This window comes from Rhinolophus hipposideros (assembly GCF_964194185.1).
Source record: "Rhinolophus hipposideros genome assembly, chromosome: 1".
Taxonomy (NCBI): Eukaryota; Metazoa; Chordata; class Mammalia; order Chiroptera; family Rhinolophidae; genus Rhinolophus; species Rhinolophus hipposideros.
In genome coordinates this window covers 78,685,161-78,709,052 of record NC_138047.1, presented here as the reverse complement: position 1 = coordinate 78,709,052, position 23,892 = coordinate 78,685,161, and the positions used below count along the sequence as shown (strand labels likewise).

Here is a 23,892-nt window from a genome sequence, read left to right as displayed (position 1 = left end):
AAGGGATGAGAGCTGACGAGTCTGCAGAGCACTCGCAAATCTGCAAGTAGCCAAAGGTGAGTGATTAGCTGCAGTTGAGATGACAGCAATGCTCCCATGACAACTGTTCATTCAGGACAGCTGCACTTTCCAAGCATGTAAATGATCTCTCCTGTCAGCTTAGCCAACGGGTTGAACTCAGAGTCATCATTTGTCTCCTTGGTCTTTTGTGCATTCCATTTGTGGCCTCCATTTTTTATTAAGGTAATTGAAATGATTGTGCGATGTTAGTTCTTTTTGAAGGGTTACCATGTCTCAACTTTTATGCATTAAAGAAAAAAAACACTGTAATCCTTCACTATAAAATTTAGTGGCAATGTGCAGGGTACTAATAAAACGGTTTGCATGAGTAACTTTTATTACACTCCCATAAATTGGTATCAACAAAGGGACAGAAGAATTTAGAAGTATATAATATGAAGAAAAGGCAAGAAAAAGCATGCCCTTTGTCCTCAGGGTGTTTGCAAATTAAGATTTACTTTAAATATAGGTAATGCTGAGATGATCGCAACCTCACATGAGGTTCATTTCTCTTGTCCTGGTAAGTCCCATCACATTTTATTGGAATTATTTGTGTATGTGTTCTCCCCAGTAGAAGGTGCATTCTGAAAGGAGAAGGTACTCAGTAAAGGTTTGCCAGCTAAATTGAACTGTGGAGAAAAACACTTCCAAAGTGACTTTCAAGATATTTGGGCACTAAATCCATGTATTCTGCCTGCCAGCCCACTCACCAGGGTTAAGTTAGGAAATACTTGCCACAGTATCCAAGAAGTCTTCTCTGTAGAGCATTTACACCTGAGACCCTCAGAAGGGCTGGTGGCCAAGCAGCTTTTGGGGAGTGGGAGAAAGAGGAGATAAAGAGGAACTGGGAGTTTTCTGCTCTCTGGCAAAGACTGGGTACTGCATCTCTTTCTACTCTAGAGATACCTCATTCTTTTCTAGGCCATGAGACTGTGGCCCTCGATCTCTTCACCACTGTAGGTTTTTTCTGTACCTGCTCTCAGAGTTTGCTTTACAAGCATCACTCAAGAAGAGACTAAACAAGGGTCTAGTTTTTGATTTTTCCATTCATTTTCTACTTTATTGGCAGGACCTGGCAAGAGAAAGCTGCGCTGTCTTGAATCTTATGAAAATGAAGTTCCTGACATCCTAAGGTTTCCCCCAAAACCTTGTAGTTCCCTAGGATATGAAAACTTTACATCCAGTAGACAAAGATGAGAAAAGTTCTGGTTCTACATGAAAGCATGAACACTGCACTCTCTTCTCCATAGATGTCTGTCTGTACAGTAGGCGGATGGGTAGAGGTGGGATGGGGAGGGCGGAGAGGTGGGCTGGGAGATAGAGTTGAAGGTGGGCATTTATTTCAAGACATAGAGCTGAAGGAAACATAGGTGCCAAAGTGGCAGAAATGAACATTTTTAGGTCACTGTAACTCACTATTTCACTGTTGGAATAAGAAGAAGGTAAAATTCCTAGAAGACAGGGGCTGGCATATAAAATGAGACTGTATAGTTTTAGTGAGTCTGTACAAGAAGTGGAATTAACTGAACTAAAAATCCAAACTAATTTATCTACTTTTAATAGGATTATTTACGCATTTCTCTCAAATATTATCATTTCTTAGATTGCATTATGTCACATTCTTGCTCAATTGTTAATAGTGATGGTCAGAAAGCTGGAAACTGTTTTGCTCAAGTTAGTTAGTGACCCAAACAATGCAATGTTCTGACTACTGGGAGGAGACAATTCTCTGTGAGCCTCTTGTATTTCTTCATGTCGATGGGCTGAAACACTGCCTTTGTTTCAGATCAGGGGGTTGGCAAACTATGGCCGAGAGGCCAAATCCAGCCTATGTCCTATTTCTGTATGGCTCAAAAGTTAAGAACGCATTTTTTATTTTATTTTATTTTTTTACATTTTTATATGGTTGTAAACTAACAAAAATGACACGGACAATGCAGAATATGTGGGAGATTCGGAAGTGGCCAGAGAAGCCTAAAATATTTACTGTCTTTCCTTTAACAGAAAAATTTGCCTCTGTTCCAATTTATCTTTTCCAAGACATTTATATAGTGAACAACCTTGGAAACTATACAGTATCTCCCCTCTGGAGCAAAGGGAAGGCATGTTTACTTAAAGATTAAATCTTAAAGCATTTGGGTTTCCTAAGCTCAGGTTTTCTCTCCTGTAATGAAACTCACTATGTATGTAGATGTCACCAGGCTCTTTCTGCACTGTCCTTTAGGAATTGGACTCAAATTGGGCAAAAATGATTGTTTACTTCTATTGCTGTCAGCGATAGCTGTGTTTGTCTCTGACTCACGAGTCTCTTGTCTTCTATGAGCATCCATGAAACTGTGGTAAACCAATTAGTTAGTTTGCAAGTAGGGTAAACTCTCAGACTCTCCTCAAAATCTTGTCAACTACTTAAAGATTAATCTTGATTTCCAAAAAAGAAAAATCCACAAAAGATGTTCATAAGCAATTCAAATATAACTATGGATTATATACTCCTTTAAAAATTTAGGAGGAAAAAAATATAAAGGAGATAAGATGTATATTAGGAAAATAAATAGAACTTTTTAAGGTTACCTTGTATGATAAAGTTTTCTTAAATTGTTCACTGAAATAAAAAAGAAAAAGAAATTAGTCATCATTTTAAATACCAAATATTAAGAGTAGAAATAGTCTTAAAGAAACTCAATTATACATGAAAATACATATTTTATCTGCAGAGTATGAACTAAAAGCTATACCAGTTTGAAATGTGTTTATAAAAAGACAAAAGCATACCATCAAAATGTTACTCATTTTAAAGAATTTCTTTCAAAGATTGTTTACACTATCAGAAGAAGCACAACCATTTTTTCTTTCTCATCGGTATATACTGATTCAGTCTATTCAAAAATGCAGGTTTTATTGTTATTCAGGTGTGGTGAGGCCAACCGATTAGGAGACAGTTAAAAAGATAGTTTGACTCACTGGGGAACTGACGCAGACTTCCCCAGAGGAGGTGGAATGCCATGCCATGCAGTGCCACATGGGGAAGCACCAGGCTTGGTCAGGTGGCAGAGGGAGCGAGGTACAACAGTCAAGAGCCTTTATTACACATTCCCTGGGAAGGAATGGCAAGGCAGTTGCACAAGCCTCGGACTGGCTAGTTTGCATAATGGGAGCAGGCTCTGGGGCAGAGAGGCTGTCCCTCGTTGTCTGACACATGGCCCTGGGGTGATTAGGGCAGGGAAATAATGACCCCCGGAGTGGTCCTCCAATGACAAAGAGGGCAAATGTCAGTACATCTAGAGAGATGTGAAAAAGTCAACAGACACTAAATTGAGACTTTAAGATCAGCTTAAGTGAGACTGTCGGCTGAACAACTCAAATTAGTGTTCTGTAAGTGCTAGACGTACAAATTACTGGGTGGGTAATTATATTTCATAAAATGTATAAAATATACACTATCTAAATAGATTAAGAATAAAATAAAATTTCAACTATTGAATAAACCTCAGATTACATTTTATTTTTATTTTTTTGCTTCTCCATAATTCCTTTGGTTCTCTCTCACCTAGTTGCAAATTATAATAAAGAACAAAACAATGAAAGAAAAAGAATAGGAAGTCTATCATTTATACTTTTAACTTCAAATTACTTAGATAGAAATTATAAATTCTAATGGAAACTTTCTAAGTTTTCTTAAAAGTAATGATGCAAGTGATTAAGAAGTGTTTTGTTTTGTTTTGACACATTATAGGATAGACTTTCCAAAACTAACATATTTAATCTATTCTATAATTAAATTGATCAGCATGATTCTCAGTAACTATGACTCAGAATGAAATGTCATAAACACCAAGAGACTGGCCCTCCGGTAGGCTGAGTTGAAGTGATGAGAATTAAAATGTCTCCCTCTTCTATGTGAGATAAGAAAGACTGTAAAAATGGCTGTGGGCTTGCATATTCATCATCACCACCCATGGGCAGTGTTTAAAAATAGTATTGCTACTACTGGAACTGGCAACAGATCACACTTATTGACTGCTTAACTCTATGTTGCTCCTTCAATTCTCACAAAAACCTTGAGGTAATTTACTATTATAACCTCCATTTTGTAGATGAGAAAACGTAGGCAAAAAGAGTTCAAGTGACTTGCTCGAGGTGAAACAACTTATAAAAGCATGAGGAACCAATATTTGTACCCAGGAGAAATACCTCCAGGTCCTGAAGCACTTCACCACTACGCTCTGCACTCCCTATTAGATGATGACGCCCATTTAGAAGTACACTTAGAAGTGCGGAAGCTGTCAGACTTTTAGTCAGCTGACTCTTAGACAGACTTGCTTCTAAGTTTCAGCAAGAGCTGGATCCAAAAGAAAAATCAAGGGCAGACAGAGGAGATCCTCTCTTCTTTAAGTAACTTATAAATAATACTTGCCATTGTAGAAAAAGGGAATGAACTCAAAACTGAAATCTCATTGCAACTGTGTATTAAACAAGTTTTGTGTATTGGTCTAATTCCCACATTGGTGCCTTAGGCAGAGCACTAAATTTCACCTTTTTGGAAAATTAAACTTTGAGGTGTTCTGAATAAAACCATAACAGCAAGGGCATGTGACAAAGGACGCCCGTGTTTTGATGCAGTGCTCAATCACCATGTCTGTTGCCACTCCACAAGCATGCAACGCCACCTGGAAAACAAAACCAGACCTTAGCACTAAGTTCTTTCCTAACAGTGCTACTTTTGTGCCTTTTTTCTTTTTTTTTTTTTTAAATACTTTTTGTGAGGACTGCTCCTCAAGAGGTATCAAGTTACCAGAATATTATTACATAACAGTTCTCATTTGGACATACCAAAGGACTAGTTAACTATTCACATTAAGAAAATTAAGCAAGGTTGAAAGATTACAAATAGAACACTGCAAATGAAGCATAAGATTCATTCAACAAAAAATTTGATGTGATGTGAGATATGGAAAATTTAATATGCATGCATGTCTAAACTACTGCTCTTGCTGATAATGCATTTAGTTCAGTTGTAGCATTGTGGCAAGAACACTAGATTAAAATCGGAATTTCTGGTCTAGAACTCCAGTTGGCTGTGTGATCCTGGGTCACCTAAAATTTAGTTTCTTTGGGCCTTACTCTCCTAAACTATATACTGTGGTTAAGATGACATATCACAATGCTGATGCAAAGATTAAATGAAAATGTACTTAAAAACACTTTTTCAAATGTGGTATAAACATAATCTAATCAAGGTTGTATAAAAACTGTCAAATCATATTTATGTAGCAAATTTTCATATTCATACACCAATTCCTAACATTGAATGATGAATTGCATGAACTACTTTCAATGGGTTTATTTAAAAAAGAAGAAGAAATTAGAAACTAGAGTCATGATTAGGGCTTCAGTAATTCATGAAAAGAAAAATAACTAAAGTGATTTTAAAATGTTTTCAAAACAAATTCCTTAAATATATCTATATTGTATTACAATATAAAGTAGGAAATTGTGCAAATTATTAGTCTAATAAAGTGAAATTGGAGTCTGAAAGAAAATCAGATGTGGGGATCTTGAAAGGCGAAACATTTTGTCAGAAAAATGCTCAGATCTCCATTTCATTCTAGACAGAGGCAAATTGTATTGGATTATAATTGTCATTTCTAGGGACAGATTTCTCAACTTCAGGGTAGCGAGGGACTTTCAGAATCAGAGATGACTTTTCTGGAAACTACTGGATGTGGAGTACTATCTGCCAGATTCCCTTTTTGAATTGGAAAACTCAAAACAATGCTGTATTGGAAAGAGAAAAGCAAGATCTCCATTCTCAACCTTTCTCCTGAATTCGCCTCTCCTTTCAGGCTTACGTCAGCTACAGTAAGTCCTTGTTTAATGTTGTTGTTAGATTCTTGGAGACTGTGGCTTGAAGCGAAACGCGTATAACAAAACCAATGTTACCGTAGGCTAATTTATATAAACAAGAATTAACTTCCTATGGTATATTTCTGGTCACAAAAACACCAAACTTCTAAAAAAAAAAAAAAAGACCCAAAGCACTTATAATATTAAACATTGAAATACATGTGAGCTATACATACAAGAAAGATGAATAACAACACGCAAGATCATTCTTTTCCAATCTGCTTATTCCAGTTCAGGGTCACGGGTATCCTAAGTCTGTCCGGCGGCTCAGGGCACAGGTAGGACCAACCCTGGACAAGCTGCCGTTCCATCAGAGGGCCACTCACACCCACACCCACGCTCTCTCACACGGGGACAATGCAGACACACCAGTTCACCTCACGTGCACATTTTGGGAATGTGGGAGGAAACTGGAGGACCCAGAGAAAAACCTATGCAGACATAGGGAGAACATGCAAACTCCACACAGACAGTGGTCCCAGCCGGGAATTTATCTTTTTCTCATTAACGTTATAACAAAACGACATTGAACAAAATGAGTTATTTGAGGACCTGCTATACATATATGTCAACAATCCCTATGGTTCCTGCCAATACACCTTTCCTGTTTCACTTGGAAAATAGAGCCTAGGAAGGTTGCCATCTGGTGAAGGCAGCCACAACTACAGGGTAATCGGGAGAGTAAGAAACCTTGATTTCTTACCTGCCCCTGCTATTTAATCAGCTTTGCAGAGTGAAAATCAGGCTAGTTCTTATTTTCATGAGTAGCTATAGGAGATCTCATAGTAAAAATATGGATGCATTTTCCCCTGGGGTTAGAAAAAAGAGAACCAACGGTCACTGAGGGCCCTTTACGTGCTGACACTGCGCTGGGTGATTGCACGCGAACCTTCCTATGCTCACAAGAGCTCTGACAATTTTTATTATCTCCACTTCAGAAGTAAGGAAACCAAGGCTCCGGGAAATTAAGAAAGTGCCCACATCAAAGCAGCTCTTGAGGGACAGGATCCTGACCCCTTGCATTAATTACATCAGGCTGCTTCCCCACAAAACCCTCTTAAGGCTCTTAAAGAAAGGTTCAGACAATTTACTTCTATAAATCTCTCTTTACTCAGGTTCACATTCCCTTTGATACACGCAATAGAGTGAGTTTATTTCCATCATTTAAACAAAACAACTAAATCTAAGACCTATTTACATGATGGATTTTAGGTCTAAAAGGTTTTGCATCACATGCTCTTAATTAACATTGTCATCAGATGCAGGTCAGAAATAACAGGCAAATAATGAAGAGAGATATAGATCAAGGGAAGCATGTGATTATGGGAATTTAGCATACAACAAAGGTGGCATTCCCAACCATGGGGGAAAAGGTGGACTTTTTAAGAAGTGATGTTGGGTTAACCTGATAGCCATATGAACAATAAAATGAGATCCTTTCCCCTCACCACACATATTAAATTTCAAATGGATTAGAGATTTAAAATAAAATAAAAAAGAGTGAATTCCTACATTACCTAGGGGAATGGGAAATATTTTCTTAACTATGTCTGAAAATCCACATGCAATAAGAGATAAGGTTAATAAATTTGACAAAGCAAAAAAAAAAAAAAAAAATCCCACAAAAAACAAAAAACAAAAAAACACAATGAAAAACGAAACTTTTAAATGGAAAAAAAAAAAACAAACACCCCAAAACCATGTGTGAAAAGACTAATCACAAAGTGAGAAAAAGATTTGCAACATATAGCATAAGCAAAGAATTAATATCCCTAACATATAACAAGCTTCTAAAAAATAAAGAAAAAGCCCAATAATCTGATAGTAAAATGGGCAAGAGATTTGGACAACACACACAAAAAATATGCAAAAAGGCCTTAAACCACAATCATTTAATATTGCTCAAAATAAGAGAAATACATATTTAAACTACAGTAAAATACGACTTATCACCCATTAGAGTGACAAAAATCCAAAAATTTGATGCCTGTCTCTGGGCCAGGCTGTGCAGAAACAAACACTGTTATACATATTGTTGGTGGGAATATAAAAAATGTCACAACCCTATGGAGGAGGAATTTAGCAATGCCCAGTAAAATTCCATGTGTAACTTGCAATCTCACTTCTAAAAATTTGTTCAGGGAACACAATGGCAAAAACATAAAAATATTTATTCATTAAGGCAGTATTTGAAATAACAACAAAATGGAAATAAGCCAATTTTCCATGGACAGAGGACTGGTGAATAAACACAATGAAGTACTCTGTAGCTCTCAAAAGAATTGAGGAACATCTCTATACATGGCCATGGAAGGAATTATTACATGAACAAGAATGCTAAAAAATGTTCAAACTATTTTCAGTAATCATCATTGGTGCTTGTGTTTTCTTTAGAACTCTAATGTGTATATTGTGAGATAAAACAAATAATATGCTGATGTCATTAGGAAACAAACTTTTGTATTTTAGCATAGGAGAAAGAAGAGATAATATAATAGATAAATGAGCCAAGTTAAAATCACATAGTCCTGGATTTAAATTGGAAGTATTAGTATGAACCCATGATGATTTTGTTTAAAGGAAAAAAAAAAGTATTGCCTACCTCAGACCACTGAGAAGCCTAGAAACAAAGAGCAAACCGGTAGCAAGGACCACTCCTAGTAACTAAACTGGGGTGATTTAAATAGCATTTTCCTTTAGAAGAATTTAGAGCTTCATGGAGAAATGGCTCAGGCTAGCCATGAGGCGGGAAATACACAAGAAGAGCTGGAACAGCTTGGTATATTGAAAGCACAGTTGCTACAAAATACTACTGAAGCCTTATCAGAAAGATTCAGGGGCCAACTCTAAGGGGCTCCCACCGAACAAAGATGGGAATATTGGAGCATCCATTGACAACAATAACATGATGGATTGAAGTATTTCAAATATTAAATTGATGAGTCAATAATCATACTGAAAAACAATTAACTGGTCACTTTTGGTGGGTAATCAACTCACTTTGAGAACTGGAAAACATATGAAAAGAAACAAGTTTTTTCTAGCCTTTCCTTTGTGAAATACACTTCAGTGTGACCAAATAGTTGATAAAGGAAAGTAAATGAAGACAGAATGATAAAATTAGAAGATCATCACCATTTCACAATGCTTATTGAAATAACAGAGCTGGGGTAATGATTATATAGGCTGCCAATGTTACACAAGAGACAACCAGATATAAGTGACTGCTGATAAAATATACCAGGGCCTACCATGTAGTCTTACCCCAAAGTGAATCTGATCTGATTATGCCTGTAGTGCAGGGTGTCAGGTGGGGTCTCTGCTCCCGCTCCCCACATAAGAATGCAGGACATGGTGAGGCCAAAAAGGAACTCCCACGGAGCCATAGGTAGGGGAATCATATCACTATATTCTCACCGGCGGCATCCGCCTCTCTGCTATCCGCTCTTGCTAGCCCCCATCTTTTCTGCTAGCATAGCCACGGCAGTTATATTAGTGGCCAATGGCTCACTGGTTACAGCTGACGGCCAACTAGCCACAGCTGATGGCCATCCAATCACAGTTGATGGCCATTTACTACCTGAGCCAGCATCTTTCTATGTGAGGCCGAGAGCCTGTAAACTGCTTTTTGGGGCTCTGTCCCCACAATGCCTGTACTATCGAGATTTAATTCCTAGACAATATAGGGAATAGAGTGATATGTTAAAAAACACCGGGGGCAGGGAGGTGTGTGATCAGCAAAATCCACACTGTGGGAAACACTTAAGAAGAAATGGCATAGTTATGTAAACAAATACACAGCAAGGAAAAAAAGAGAGAGAGACAGGGATGGTTTGGTAGGTAGACTGATTCCCCCAAAGATGTCCAAATCCTAATACCTGGAACCTGTCAACATGGCAAAAAAGGATTTTTTGCAGATGTAGCTAAGATTAAAAACCTTAAAACACCAAGATTATCCTGGATTATGTGGGTGGGCTCAATCTAATCACACGAGACCGTAAAAGTAGAAAACTCTCTCAGGCAGGAAGCAAGAGAAATGAGACAAGAAAAAGTCAGAGATTTGAGCCATGAAAATGACCTGACCCACCACTGCTGGCTTTCATGGTGAGGAAATCATGAGCCAAAGAATGTGGTCAGCTGCAGAAGCTGACAACATCCCACTGAGCTTGCAGGGAACAGAATCTCAGTCCTACAACCACCTGGAACTGAATTCTCCCAACAACCTGAATGATCCTCAAAGTGGATTCTCCCTCCAGACAAAAGCCAAACCAAGCCAACACCTGATTTTGACCTAATGACACCTGGAGTAGAGAGACTAGTTGAGCCCACCTGGACTTCTGACCTATCGAACTATAAGATAATAAATTTGTGTTATTTTAAGCTCACACTCTTTCCATTATATCACGTATGCCATGCTTTTCGATCAGCATCTTTGGAGCTGGAAGGAACCTTAAGGACCTTTTTTTTTAATGAAGAATTCCGGATATCACTTTTAGGATCACCACTGACTTATGAGAAAAAGGAATGCAATATGTGCTGGTCACACATAAAGGAAGTGACAAAGGAGGAAAGGGACAAAGATAAATACATCAATTTTTTTTTCCTTAAAACATTCTTATCCACAGTAATTTGTATGAAATCTAATTTCTAATTACATTTCAAGCATCTGACTCAGGGAGTTTATAATATAATACATATAGGATTGATTTATTAATACAATACACACTAGATAGATTTTGATAATTTGTAGAAACAGCGTCAAAAACAACTATGAGTAACTAATGAAGGCGAATGTGCTGGAGGAAAATCCCATTTAATCAATTTTTAGCTGACATCGTAGCAAATAAATGTTTCACTGACCCAAAGAATTCAGAACTGTGGTCTCAAATAATGAGTTTCTTATATCTCCTTTTGTATTTTGGTTAATATATTTTTAATTTCCAAGAAATTCTCTCTTGTTCTCTAATGGTTCATTTCTTTTCTTCATTCTATCCTTGTTTCATCAATGCATCATCTTTTCTGATCTCTCCCTGAATCACACCCTTTAGTCATGTTTGTTGCATTGGTTTCTATCTTCTGTTTTGGAAGTTTTCCATGTTTGATATTCCTTGGCTGTCAGTTCATATTAGAGAGCAAATGACTGAAAGTTGATTGGAAGTTCTGAATAAAAGGCTTGAAGACTGGAGGGCTTCACGAGTGATTGGGTGATCAGGTGACAAGCTGGTTTTTGTCTGTTTTAATTACAGTTATAGTATCTGTAGTTCTTTCCTCTGAGAACAGTTCTGATTCTGCAGAGGAGAATCTTTTAATCACTTTGATTGAGTCTAGCTTCTGAGATTCTGGAATTAAGGGCAAATGGTGGAGTGGGGTGTGTGTGGGGGAGGATATGCCCATTATTTGGTCTGCAGATTCTCACTTGGTTTTTTTTTCAGTATGGCATGTCACACTTGTCCTCCTGTGTGCCTCATATCACTACACTTGGAGCGTCTCTGGTCAGTTTCCTCATAGAATAAACTTCAGGTCTCTCTTGCAGGTGCTGGGAGAAATAGTTACCTGTCTATACATGATGGGAGTGGGGATCTGGGTCTCTAAATAATATTTTTAAATTACACACGATTTCAGCCCCTCTTTATCTCCTTTCTCTGAGATTTTTGGTGTCCTGAATTCCTAAAATTTTCTGGGATTCTATGAGAGCAAAGTGACTTACTCCCTGATAGCCCTCTTGCCATTCCCTCTCCCCATGTATTTAAGTTTGATCTTCCTTTGCTCTACTCAATAATTTACCATTTTTCTTCAACCTGCTTTCTGTTTTCATATACTGTTGTTAAAGTTGTACATAATTTCATCAATGACAGAGTATGATTTTTCTGGTTCTTGTTCTCATTGTTATTTGGGGGTGTGATCTTTCTTGAGGAGAAGTGAGTTGAAGTACCTCGCTTCTTCTAATTGTATACTAACACAAATAACTAAAAATGAGCTTGTAATTAAGCACTCAGCACTGATGAATCATAAACAATCATATTAAAATCACTATGGGTAAAAATAGAAAAAATTAAGTACAGATAACTTGAAAATAAACTGTTCTAAGATTTTGATATATATTGATAAATAGAAAATGTACACCATACCGTTAAAAATCAATACCTTATCCCCTGGTTGAGATGACTCTATTTTATTGTTGAATTTATTCAACTAAAACATTTTGGTGGGCAGATTGTTTAGCATTGACTTTTTTTTTTTTAAAGCAAAGTATATTTTTCCATAGTCATGGCCCTTTCTGTAATGTTTGACAACAAGCTTTCTGTAATATTATTTGAGAGCATAGGTATCGATACACATTGTAAATTAGGTTTTAGAAAGCATAATCCTGTAAACTAAGTTTTCACAATAACAAGGACTATTTATTCCACTAGGGATAAATAAGCAATAATAAATCTCTTTTAAAAAAATAGTCTTAGAAAGTCCACTTTTCCCCCCCCACTCTACTTCTCTCCCCTCTGGAAACCATTGTTTATTCCATGTGTCTGAGTCTCTTTCTGCTTTGTTTGTTCATTTATTTTGTTTTTCAGATTCCACATATAAGTTAAAATCATGTGTGCTATTCGTCTTTCTCTGTCTGACTTATTTCAGTTAGCATACTTTTAGTTCCAGCTATGTCACAAATGGCAAGGTTTCATTCTTTTTATGGCTTAGTATTCCATTGCACATATATGCCAAATCTTCTTTATCTTTTCATGGACACTTATGTTGCTTCCATATCTTGGCTATTATAAATGATGCTGCAATAGACATGGGGGTGCATATATTTTTTTCGAATTAGTGTTTCCAATTTCTTGAAATAAACTTTTGAAATAAATACCCAGAAGTGGGATTGCTGGAGTGTATGGTAATTCTATTTTTAGTTTTTTGAGAAACCTGCATACTGTTTTCCATAGTGGCTGTTATCAGTTTACATTCCCACCAACAGTGTATGAAGGTTCCCTTTTCTTCACATCCTTGCCAACACTGGTTATGTTTCCTTTTGCATAATAGCTGTTCTGACAGAAAGTGTGATAACTCCAGCTTTGTTCTTTTTTCTCAAGATTTCTCTGGCTAGTCACGATCTTTTGTGGTTTCATATAAATTTTAGGATTCTTTGTTCTAGTTCTGTAAAAAACGTTATTGGTATTTTGACATGTATGGCATTGACTATGTAGATTGCTTTGGGTAGTATAAACATTTTAATACTGTTAATTCTTCCTATCCATGAACACAGTGTATGTTTCCATTTATTTGTGTTGTCTTCAATTTCTTTCACCAACGTCTTATAGTTTTAAGAGTATGATCTTTCACGTCTTTGATTAAATTTATTCCTAGGTCTTTCATTCTTTTTGACGCAATTGTTAATGGGACTGTTTTCTGAATTTATCTTTCTGATAGTTTTGTTGTTAGTATACAGAAATGCAATAGATTTCTGTTTATTAATTTTGTATCCTGCAACTTTACTGAATTCATTTATTAGTTCTAATAGTTTTTTTGGTAGAATTTAGGGTTTTCTATGTATAGTATCATATCATCTCCATATAGTGACAGTTCTATTTCTTCCCTTCCAATTTGGATGCCTTTATTTCTTTTTCTTGTTTGATTGCTATGGCTGGGACTTACAATATACTATGTTGAATAAAAACAGCAACAGTGGGCATGTTTGTCTTATTCTTGACTATAGAGGAAAAGCTTTCAGCTTTTCACCACTGAGTATGATGTTTGTTGTGTGTCATATATGCTGTTTATTATCTTTAGGTATGATTCTTCTATATCCACTTTGTTGAGAGTTTCTATCATAAATGGATGTTGAATATTTGTCAAATTCTTTTTTCTGCATCTATTAAGATGATCACATGATTTTTTTAATTGTTTGGTTTTTAAAGAAATATTTTATAAGTTGCCCCTTAAGGGTATATTAATCAGTATATACTGTCTTAGTTTGGGCTGTTATTTTAAAAATTATCATAGACTGAGTGGCTCACACAGCAAACGTTTATTTCTCCTAGTTCTGGAGACTAGGAGTCTGGAAAGTCCAAGATCAAGATGCTGGCAGGTCTGATGTCTGGTGAGAGCCCCCTTTCTGGTTTGCAGATGGCCAGCTGTATCTTCACATAATGGAGAGCAGAGACATAAAGCAAAGTCTCTTTTCTCTTCTTATAAAGGCATTCATTCCATTTTTAAAAGCTCTACTTTCCTGGTCTAAGTACCTCCCAAAGACTCACTTCCTAATACCATCACACAACAGTTCAGGAATTCAACTTACGAATTTTTCTGGGAGGTGACAGAAACATTCAGTCCATAACACAAACTCAATTCAGGGTCACATAGCTGCATATATTGAAATTGGAACGAAAAAATTCTTCTTGGATGTATCTTACTTTTCAAAAGAATTTTAAATTTCCCTTAGGCATTAATAGTCATAATCAAAATCAGAATAAGTCAATCAAAAGGTATTTTTATAATCATCAAATACTTGTTTTGAAAGAAATAATATATATCATATTTATATAGGACATATAATATACATGCATATATGCATACATATACATATAGATATACATATCTTATATGTTGAGAATTCTTTTAGATACTTTGTAGTAATCCTTAGGATCCTATTAGTATTTTTTGGCTAAATAATCTATCTATATCTATCTATCTATAAAATATTAAACATATATTTGTTTATTCTCTGTTGTTTACATTATTATGAATAAAAAGCAACATGTTAAATTTGGGACAATTTGAAAATACTGAAAATAATAAAGAAAATATTATTACATAGTATATAGAGCTAGCCACTTTTTAAAAAATACATAATGGAATAATTTCCTCCATTCATTTTTTTGATCCAGATTTTGCATGGTTAAGATCACAATGCACAAAGTAAGAAGAGGCCCAACTTACTGAGTACTTCCTAAGTGCCAGGCAACCTAAGTGCTTCAAATACATTGTATCAACATCCTATATGCCACGTATTCCATACCTATTTAATAGATGGGAAAACTGAGGACTAGTGATTGTAGCTATTAAGTGACCGAGCTGAGACTTTAGCACAAGATTGCCTAATGTTAAAATCCATACTCTTAACCAGATGTTTATTCAATTTTCTCTTTTTACTATTATAACTAATTGTTCATGTTGCTAGCAAATCATTGCAAATATCATGTAAGTGAAAAATTTAAAAGTCCGTATAATTAAGCCCATATCACTGAAGCCTTGCAATCAACAAATAATATTTCAAAAATCTTTGCAAATTTTAAGAGTAAAAATGGAATATCGTTGTTGTTCAAGATGAAATGTATTGGGTTACTAGAGAGTTTATATGCTTATTAAGCATTTGTATTTATAAAGAACTATATTTCTCAAATAAGCACAATGTTAATCAGAAACGGCAAAGTGACTGTGGAATAAACAGTCACTACCTCATTGATTCTGGTTATGTGGGGGAGGTACAGTTGGTGGGGGTGTTAGAAGACCTTGTGAAAAAATCTATTTAGATTTGTTCTCTTGCATTATTTGAAATCAAATTAGTGTAACAAAATTTGCAAATCTATTCGTTTTTGCATAATACAGGTTGTATTAATGGAGATAAAACTAATAATTAGTATTTTTATCTCTTATATACAAATTTCTTGTTTAAAGTTCCTAAAGATAGTTGGTGCTAAGACTTTAAAATTCTCTCCTCAAAATCTTGTTTATATCATTAATTTTTATATGTAAAGAGAAATAGTAAAAGAAAAACACATTTACTAAACAAATATATATGCCAATGAAACCCTTATTTGAAATGTCGATAAACCAGGGATTAATGGAGTTTTTTTTTTTCCTTTTATTTTATTTTATTTTATTATTTATTTATTTATTTTTTTTATTAGTTTCAGGTGTACAAGACAAGGTAATACTTAGACGTTCATCATATTTATATCCCTCACACTGTGAACCCCCCTCCCCCCATCCATTATCCCTCCGACCTCACACCCAGCCATCACATTATATATATAAAATTATAGTTGGCATTCATTAATGTTTAGCTTCTGGTGTACAATACCATGATCAGGCATCCACATTATCTCTGAGGTGGTCTCCCAAATAGGACGCATGTCCATCGGATACCCAACAAAATCTTTACGACATTATTGAATAAGTTCCCCAAATTAATTTTCAGAAAACCCTGAGGCCATCTTGTGGTTACCAGCTGCTTCCTAATCCCTTCACCTTTCCCCTTATCCCTAACCCCCCCCCCCGCCCCCGCCCATCTAACAACTCTCGGTTTTTTCTTTGTGCCCTCAAAACTGTCTCTGATTAGTTCATTCACATATTCTTTTCTTTAGATTCCGCATATAAGTGAGATCATATGGTACTTGTCTTTCTCTTTCTGACTTATTTCACTTAACATAATGTTCTCTAGATCCATCCATGTTGTTGCAAATGATAAGATTTCTTTCTTCTTTATGACTGCGTAATACTCTGGGATTAATGGAGTTTTAATGAATTTCCAATACCCGGTTATTCTGATTTCCTCTCTAGCTATGCTACTTTCATTGGAATCTATTTAATAAAAGAGTTAGAACCACTAATGCATTTAGTTTGATTTATCTAGCGACAATCCCTCAGTTATCCTCCTAGGCAAATTATTTTCTTGAGAGTAAATTTAATTTTGGTATAATCCTCCAAGTAATTTTAGTTCATTTTCTATATATCTTGACAAAAGAAATTATGAAAGTAAAAAAAATATGGATATATTATTATGAAATGTAGAGAAAATATCACTTCCAAAAGACATACATTTTGAGTTGGTGTTACTAGTGAATTATGACCTTGGAAGTTATAAAAACATGCCACAATGATTTAACATCTATAAGTCACAGAAGGGTAAAGAAATGTATGGCTGAGAGGCTGGGAATTTTGTGATTTGAGGGGTAAGTAAATGGGCAGCAACATCATGCATGCTACCTTAAACATTCTGCCTGGTATACTGGTACATGGGCACTGCCTCATTGGCTCATTTCATGGGAGAAGCTTTAACCTTTACTTCAACGTTTATGTAAAACTTAAGCTGCACATAAATATATATACATATATATATATATTTATATATATATATATAAATATATATATATATTTAATTTGAATTTATTGGATCAGATGTCTACAGCTTCCTGTGTTTCCTTATAAACAGTTACCCTATTAACAGTTTTCTTAAAGTTTACTTCTCTTTGTATAGGTTTGGCTTGAGAGAACCAATCTAGATCATGTCTATAAAGGAAAGAAACTGCATACTTTTCAGACAGTAAGAAATAACCACAAACCCCACAAATTTTCAGTAGCTGATAATTAAGAAATGAAATTCACTGGAAAAAATCAGACGTACTACAAAAGGTCTGAGCTTCTGAAACTGGACAGAGTTTCACCTAGACAAGCCCACTGTGCATGTTATGTGAACATACACAGTCAGAAATGCAAATTAGCACAACCTTCCTGGAAAGTGATTTGCCAAATGTATCAAAAGTCTTAAATGTCTTAAGTGATGCAAAAGATCCTCATAGTAATAATTACATTACAACAAGAAAAAAAGAAACATGATTAATTAGTAGGGAAAAGATTTGTGACAATGTTTAGTTAAAGCAGGGTCTATGTAGTATAATCTTAGTGATGTTAACATATGTGTAAATATGCATTTGTATGTGTGCATGAATATCTAAAGAGCAAAGGTTTTTGACAGTCTTTATCTCAGTGTTTTTGACAGTATTAAATAATAGAAGTACTGGTGATTCTTCTTCATATTATTGTATATTCTCTATTGAGCATATAGTCCTATAAAAATCAGAAAAAAAATACTTAAAACAAATACAAGGAACAGGAGCAACACTAACATCTTAATGAAACTCTAATTCTACTCAATTATTTACAATCTTGGGTTTAAATGACTTGGCCAAAACATGACCAATATACTTTCTGTCTCTTGGAAATTAAAAACACATGTAGATATAAAATCCTAGCTAAAGTAAATATCTAAAGGCAACTCTAGTATTTACAGGTTACTAACAAGCTATGTTTTTCACTTATTCTCTTTATTTTTCTTCTCTTACATTATCTCCTAAAAATGTAGAATAAATCAAGGGATATCATCTTCATTAGAATTCATTCATTCATTCAATTAGCAACTATTTTGTAAGCCTTAGCTATGTGTCAAACACTATTCTCGGCACTGGTTATTTTGCAGTAAACAAATGAAATTCTCGTCTGGTTGAAGAACAAATGTTATCTCTATCATGTAATGATAAAGTGCTATAAAAATAATATTCATTAACATGCTGTACTGTATCAATAATAGAAAACGAAAGTTATAAATTTGTTTAGTGAAGAATATAAAAGTATCTCCTTTATTTACTCCCAGGCGTATTTTTTCTTATTTACTTAAATAAGGAAATTGAAATTGCTTGATTACTTACCCCAATATTAAACATCCCCGTAAAATACTCCATATTTGCTTGAATGAACCAAATGTTGCTTAGACCTAGTTCATCACTTCTCTTCTTAGCACGAATTAATGACAATTCCTTGTTTTCTATTAATATAACCTAGATTTCATCCAGGAAACAAAGTATACTCAGTAACATAATTCAGACATTAGGGCAAAGTATTATTACTGTATTACATAGCTTTAATAATGTAGAAACATATATTGACGATCACCCTGTGCCAGGAAGTATGCCAGATACTGTGGTACAAAAATGAACAAGGTCCTCGAAGTCTTGAAGCTTGCAGTTGTAGTGATATAGGTGAAGCAGGCAATTACAACACGATGATAAGTGCTTAATGAAAGACAGACATATAATGTGTTATCAGAGCAGTCAGGCTTGATGACTAAGGAAAGTTTCAGTCATTTAACATGGAAAAGTAACATATTAACTGAGGCCTGAACAATGAATAGAAATTAGCTGGGGGAATGAAGGAGTGTTTCAAACAGGGATACAGGTATGAAGGCCCAAGGTGAGAAAGACAAGGTGCTTTTGAAAAACTGAGAAAATTGGTACAGCTGGGCTACAGTGTGTAATGGTGATGGTGGGGTGGGGTGACAGGTTGTGGAGGGTGGAAATAAGGCTAGAGAAGTAACAGGAGCCAGATCATGGGTGATAAAAGCAGTTTCAGTTGCTGCCATGGACAGAATGGATCGGGAGGAGTGAGGCAGAAGGCAGCACAACCAGTTGGGGGTCTCTCACAGTAACCCAGGAGATGGAGAGGATCATTGGTTTGGGTGGAGAAAAGTGGGCAGAATTCGGTTACTTTCATCACTACTATCATTCTCAGTTCTACCCTTCTTTTGTTCTTATGTTGTCTTTATGGACAAATCCTAGATCTCTCTGTATGAAAAACCTGTCAGAGTACAATTGGTGTCAGAAGATTTCCCGCTGTTATTCTAGCCAAGACTTCCCTTTTCCAGTTTTAATGTCTCTGGGGAAAAAACACACCATGTCCTGCTGACTCTGTTTCACCAGGATCTCCTCTGAGTTTTCTTCCTCTTACTCCAACCATGAAATCATTGCTTTCCTTAATAATAATACAGTCACTTATCTGGTTCTCCCAGGAGTCCCTATTTATTTTGCTCTTCATTTACTAAGAAAGGAAAAAGAATAATACCACCCCCCTAACCACCATCATTCTGTTACATGTCATTCTTGCCAGTCTATGAGTTCTTCCACATTTTTTTTCTTCTGGGATAGGAGTAATCACTGTAATTATTTTGCACTTTCCAGAGAGCTGACAAGCAAAAACACTGCTTCAGCTCAATTGTATTCTTTCAAAAATGACATCAAATTCTAGACATTTATGTTAAAAGATGGTCCCTGTGAGGAAATGATTTAATATGGCAGAAGACTAAAAATAGCGCAGACTTCTAATAAATAATGGCAATGATTGCATAAATTATGGTACATTTCCTTAAAAACATATTATGTAGTCACATGTTAGTGATATTTAAATTAAAATATTTAAAACTATTTGCAATATGGAAAATCATTTATGATACCATATTGAGTGAAAACAGGTGACAAAAATTGTATTCGCATTTTTAGAATTTGCAACAACAAGCATTGTCATGGACAAAGACTTAATGAGAAAATGGGGAGAAAATCATTTGATGGCTCAGTGTGGTAGACTGGGGATTATATTTTTCTTTACAAATTTTTGTTGTTGTTTTTACTATTTTGGTACAATGGATGAAAGTCAAGATACCAAAAGAATATGCTCCATAAGTTTCAGAAGCTAATATTTCCAGTATAAAATTATGTTGACTATTAAACTAGTTTTATCATTAGTTATTAACCAAGGGAATAGTTATTTTAAAAATTATTTTAAAATATAACCCTTTTATAAAGGTTGAAAACTCTTGTGATCCTACTACACACTTTGTTTCCTTAAGATTCTGAATCTTAGAAGTTAGGTGAAAGAAAAAAGAAAAGGCCTGTGCCAGACATTTGACCTGGGTGAATGACTACAAACTCAAAGAGAAGGAATAAGCCAGACGCAGCTCACTGAATCATGTAGTTTTCCCATGTTTCCTTTTATCTATTATTCAGACTTTACCTGGCATGATGGCAGCGTGTAAGCAAGCACAATCCCAACATGGCCCTGAAAGAGACAGAAGAAGAAACAAGTTAACGTTGGTCCCTATGGCTTTTTGCTCATTATGAGACACAGTCTTGCCAAATAAAAGCACTACCTTGAATGTAATATAGTAAAGTCACATAGTCTTGGAAAGGCTAAAGAGAATACAAAAGGTATAATACCCCACCGCTGCAGAAATCCACAATTCTGTCACCAGGTTTGGCTTGATTTGTCACCACATACACAAGGTTGTTTAACTGTTGCTGCTTCCTCAAAGCTCGATCACAGGACATTTTACCTGGGAAAGGCAAGAGGTGAAGTCAATGAAATGCATATTGTGCAGGACTGAGAAGGCACTCCTAGAACAGACTACCAACATACAGGAAGAGGGGTGAATATGTAAATGAATTATAAATTCCATGTAATTCATTATGAGAAGACAAGAGAACAGGAACCCAGAGATCAACTCTATTTTTTGCTTATTTTTACTTTTCGTCTTATCCAATAGCTGTTGAGAGACAATTTATGAAAAAAGAAATGTCTCCTAAAGAGGGAAACAGGAAGTGGAACATTAAGTTCAGAGTCATAAACAAAGTAATTGTTCAATAAATGCTTATTAAATAAATAAAAACAGTTAATAGTCTCTTCCCTCTATCCCCGTCAGACAGCTACTGTATAAATTACCTAATTTTAGCACATTGCTTAAATCTCTTTGAGAAAAAGAGATCTATCATAAATAAAAACTTTTTTTTAATTATTTAACCGGCACATCCTTGAAATCTTAGTTTGTCTGGTTAGGACACTTGGAATATAGGTGTCACATTGTCTGAAATATATCAATGGTTATTATATTTAGAGAGAGATTGGATTTTCCTGTTTCTGCTTTGAACCTTCCTTTCCTCATGAATCAGACACAGAAATTTAATGCAATCAGAGATTAAAGACAGGGCATTTCCAAATACGAAATGCCTTGGGCCTGGCAGCAGGAAAACATCTGCATGTTCCTTTCAAAAGCCACCAGTCAAGTCCATTAATATATTTCAGAAGAATGAATGAAATTATTTGTTTTAATATATTTCAAATGCATGTTTTATATGAACCCGATAATCTTTTTGGCTTGATCCAACATTGTTTAAAGATAACAAGGTCTCCCTGCTCCATTTTCACAGAAAAAGAGCATGGCCTTTTGGCTTTATTTGTCTTTTCTGTTTTCCTTCTTTCTTATGTTAGTAAAATAAAAACATTGGGAAACTTTTATTTTAGGAAAAAATAGAAAAGATGGATAAAAAAAGGTCCATGCAAGAGAAAAAGATCCATAATCTCATAATTCTGAGGTAATATTTTTATATATATGTTCTTCTAGGCATATCCTTAAATTCATAATTTTCTAGACAGCATATAAAGTATTATAAATCTTTCTGTGTCAGTATGTTTGTCTTTATACTGTATGTTTTAATAGCTGCATAGTATTCCATTGACTATGTATACCATACTTATGTGACCAATTTCCTATTGCAATGATGTGGTTATCATACAGTTGAATTGTTGTGCACATTCTTAATTATTTAATTTAGCATGGCTTAATGTGCATTTCAAACATGAAGAGCATTTAAATCACTAATCTGGTGAAGCCATTTGTGAAGACAATTCAATGTAGCTCTAAAATGAATTATTTTCACTTTTCTCTAATAGTTGCAAAAATTTTAAACCCAGAGTAAGTGAACGCCTCTGTCATCCAACCCTTCGTGGATAACCATTCATAGATTTTATTATGACCATTTTCAAACACATAACAAATCTGAAAGAATCTTACAATGAACACCTTTATACATTCCTTCTAGATTCTACCATTAACAACTTACTATACTTGGTTTATCACACCTGTATCCCTTTATCCATCCATTCATAAATCAAACTTATTTTTTATGGCAAGACGTTTTTTACTTGGAGGAGGAAGAATAAGAACAAGGAAGAGGAGGAGGAAGAGGGGGTCAGAGGCATAAAAGGAGAAGTACTTTTGAGCCCCTTGGGAGAGCTGGAGTCACCAATGCTGGTATTAAATGGAGCCACTGAGTGCCAAGGGCTGAGCACACACACTTCAGTCTGTGTTCTGTGTGTAGATTGCTTAGCAATTATTAGTCAAAGGATTTTCACAAAACAAGGTCAAGAGGAATTATCTTTTGTTAAGAGCAAGAAGATAAGAAAAGAACATTTACTTAATGGCATAGTTCTGTACTAAGTATATTTTTATTATACATTTAGAATTACCTAACTTTCTTAGATCTGTTTCAAGAGCAAATGTTGAAGAAGATCCTGTTTTTCCTGCTAAGATTGCTCTTTGCATATAAAGAATCTGTGCTGAAATGAGGGTTGAAGCAGAGAGTAGTTTTCAGGGTTGTGTTTAAGTTGTAAGACTATTAAATTGCACATACTATTCACAGATTGAGGTAAATACAATGCCCAGATGCTTTATGGAAAAACTACCTCTAATAAAACATTCCTTCTCCCCATCCCAATTTTATAAATATTATGAAACTCCTAGAAACATGAACAAGATATCAAATACACGGAACCAGGTCAGAAATTAACACCATTTTGAGATACGGTATTCACCTAAAAATCAAATTCTACTTTCCATTTATATCCAACATGCTTGTGCCTAAGATACCATTTATAAGCATACAATCACAGCATATTTTTAGTTTCACTAAAATTGATGATTCTTTAGGTGTCATCATGAAAAAATAACTCAAGGATCAAATGTTTTAATACAAGTAACCTCATTTGTTCTGTGATATAATTCCCCACATTGAAGTCTCCTTGTCTCATTCAAGTTAGGAGCAACCTGATTATGTAGACAACTTCAATGGTGTTTGCACTGACCCAAAAAAAAGTACAAAAGTAAAGGGGACAGTTTTCAAGCTAAGGAAGACCCATATTAGAACACCAACATTTTTGATCAGTACAAAGCATCAAATAAGGCAAAACAAAATGAAACCAAAACAAAACAAAACAAAAACACAATAAACAAGCAAAAACAAAAGCAAAAACCATGGATGGAAAATGTGCACACGTGCAGCCAGAATACCTGCTCTGTTTATAGGAAATTATGCTCAAAATCAGGCAGTTCTTAATTTTTTGTTTCTTAATCTGAACACCTAAGTACCATGAATGGTGTACCTTATGGGGAAAGGAAAAGGACTACCTTACTGGAAGTTTCTCTCTGTCTTAAGAAAAAAACGTTTGCCAAGACTTTTGGCAAAAACAAAACAAGACAAACAAACAAATAAACAAACA

The 23,892-nt window shown here is 35.2% G+C and overlaps 1 protein-coding gene across 2 annotated transcripts in view; it reads right to left on the bottom strand.

Annotated features, from left to right (window-relative positions):
* The window catches only part of GSTCD (glutathione S-transferase C-terminal domain containing), a 113,328-nt gene that overhangs the window by 5,573 nt on the left and 83,863 nt on the right, over positions 1–23,892 (bottom strand). For both annotated transcript variants that reach the window (XM_081053663.1, XM_081053664.1), the window contains 5 exons: positions 20,778–20,893; positions 20,575–20,619; positions 18,441–18,569; positions 4,594–4,727; positions 2,632–2,662 (listed from right to left, as the gene is read on the bottom strand). In XM_081053663.1, the coding sequence (XP_080909789.1) occupies positions 2,632–2,662; positions 4,594–4,727; positions 18,441–18,569; positions 20,575–20,619; positions 20,778–20,893 (455 nt within the window). The remainder of the gene's footprint in view (positions 1–2,631; positions 2,663–4,593; positions 4,728–18,440; positions 18,570–20,574; positions 20,620–20,777; positions 20,894–23,892) is intronic.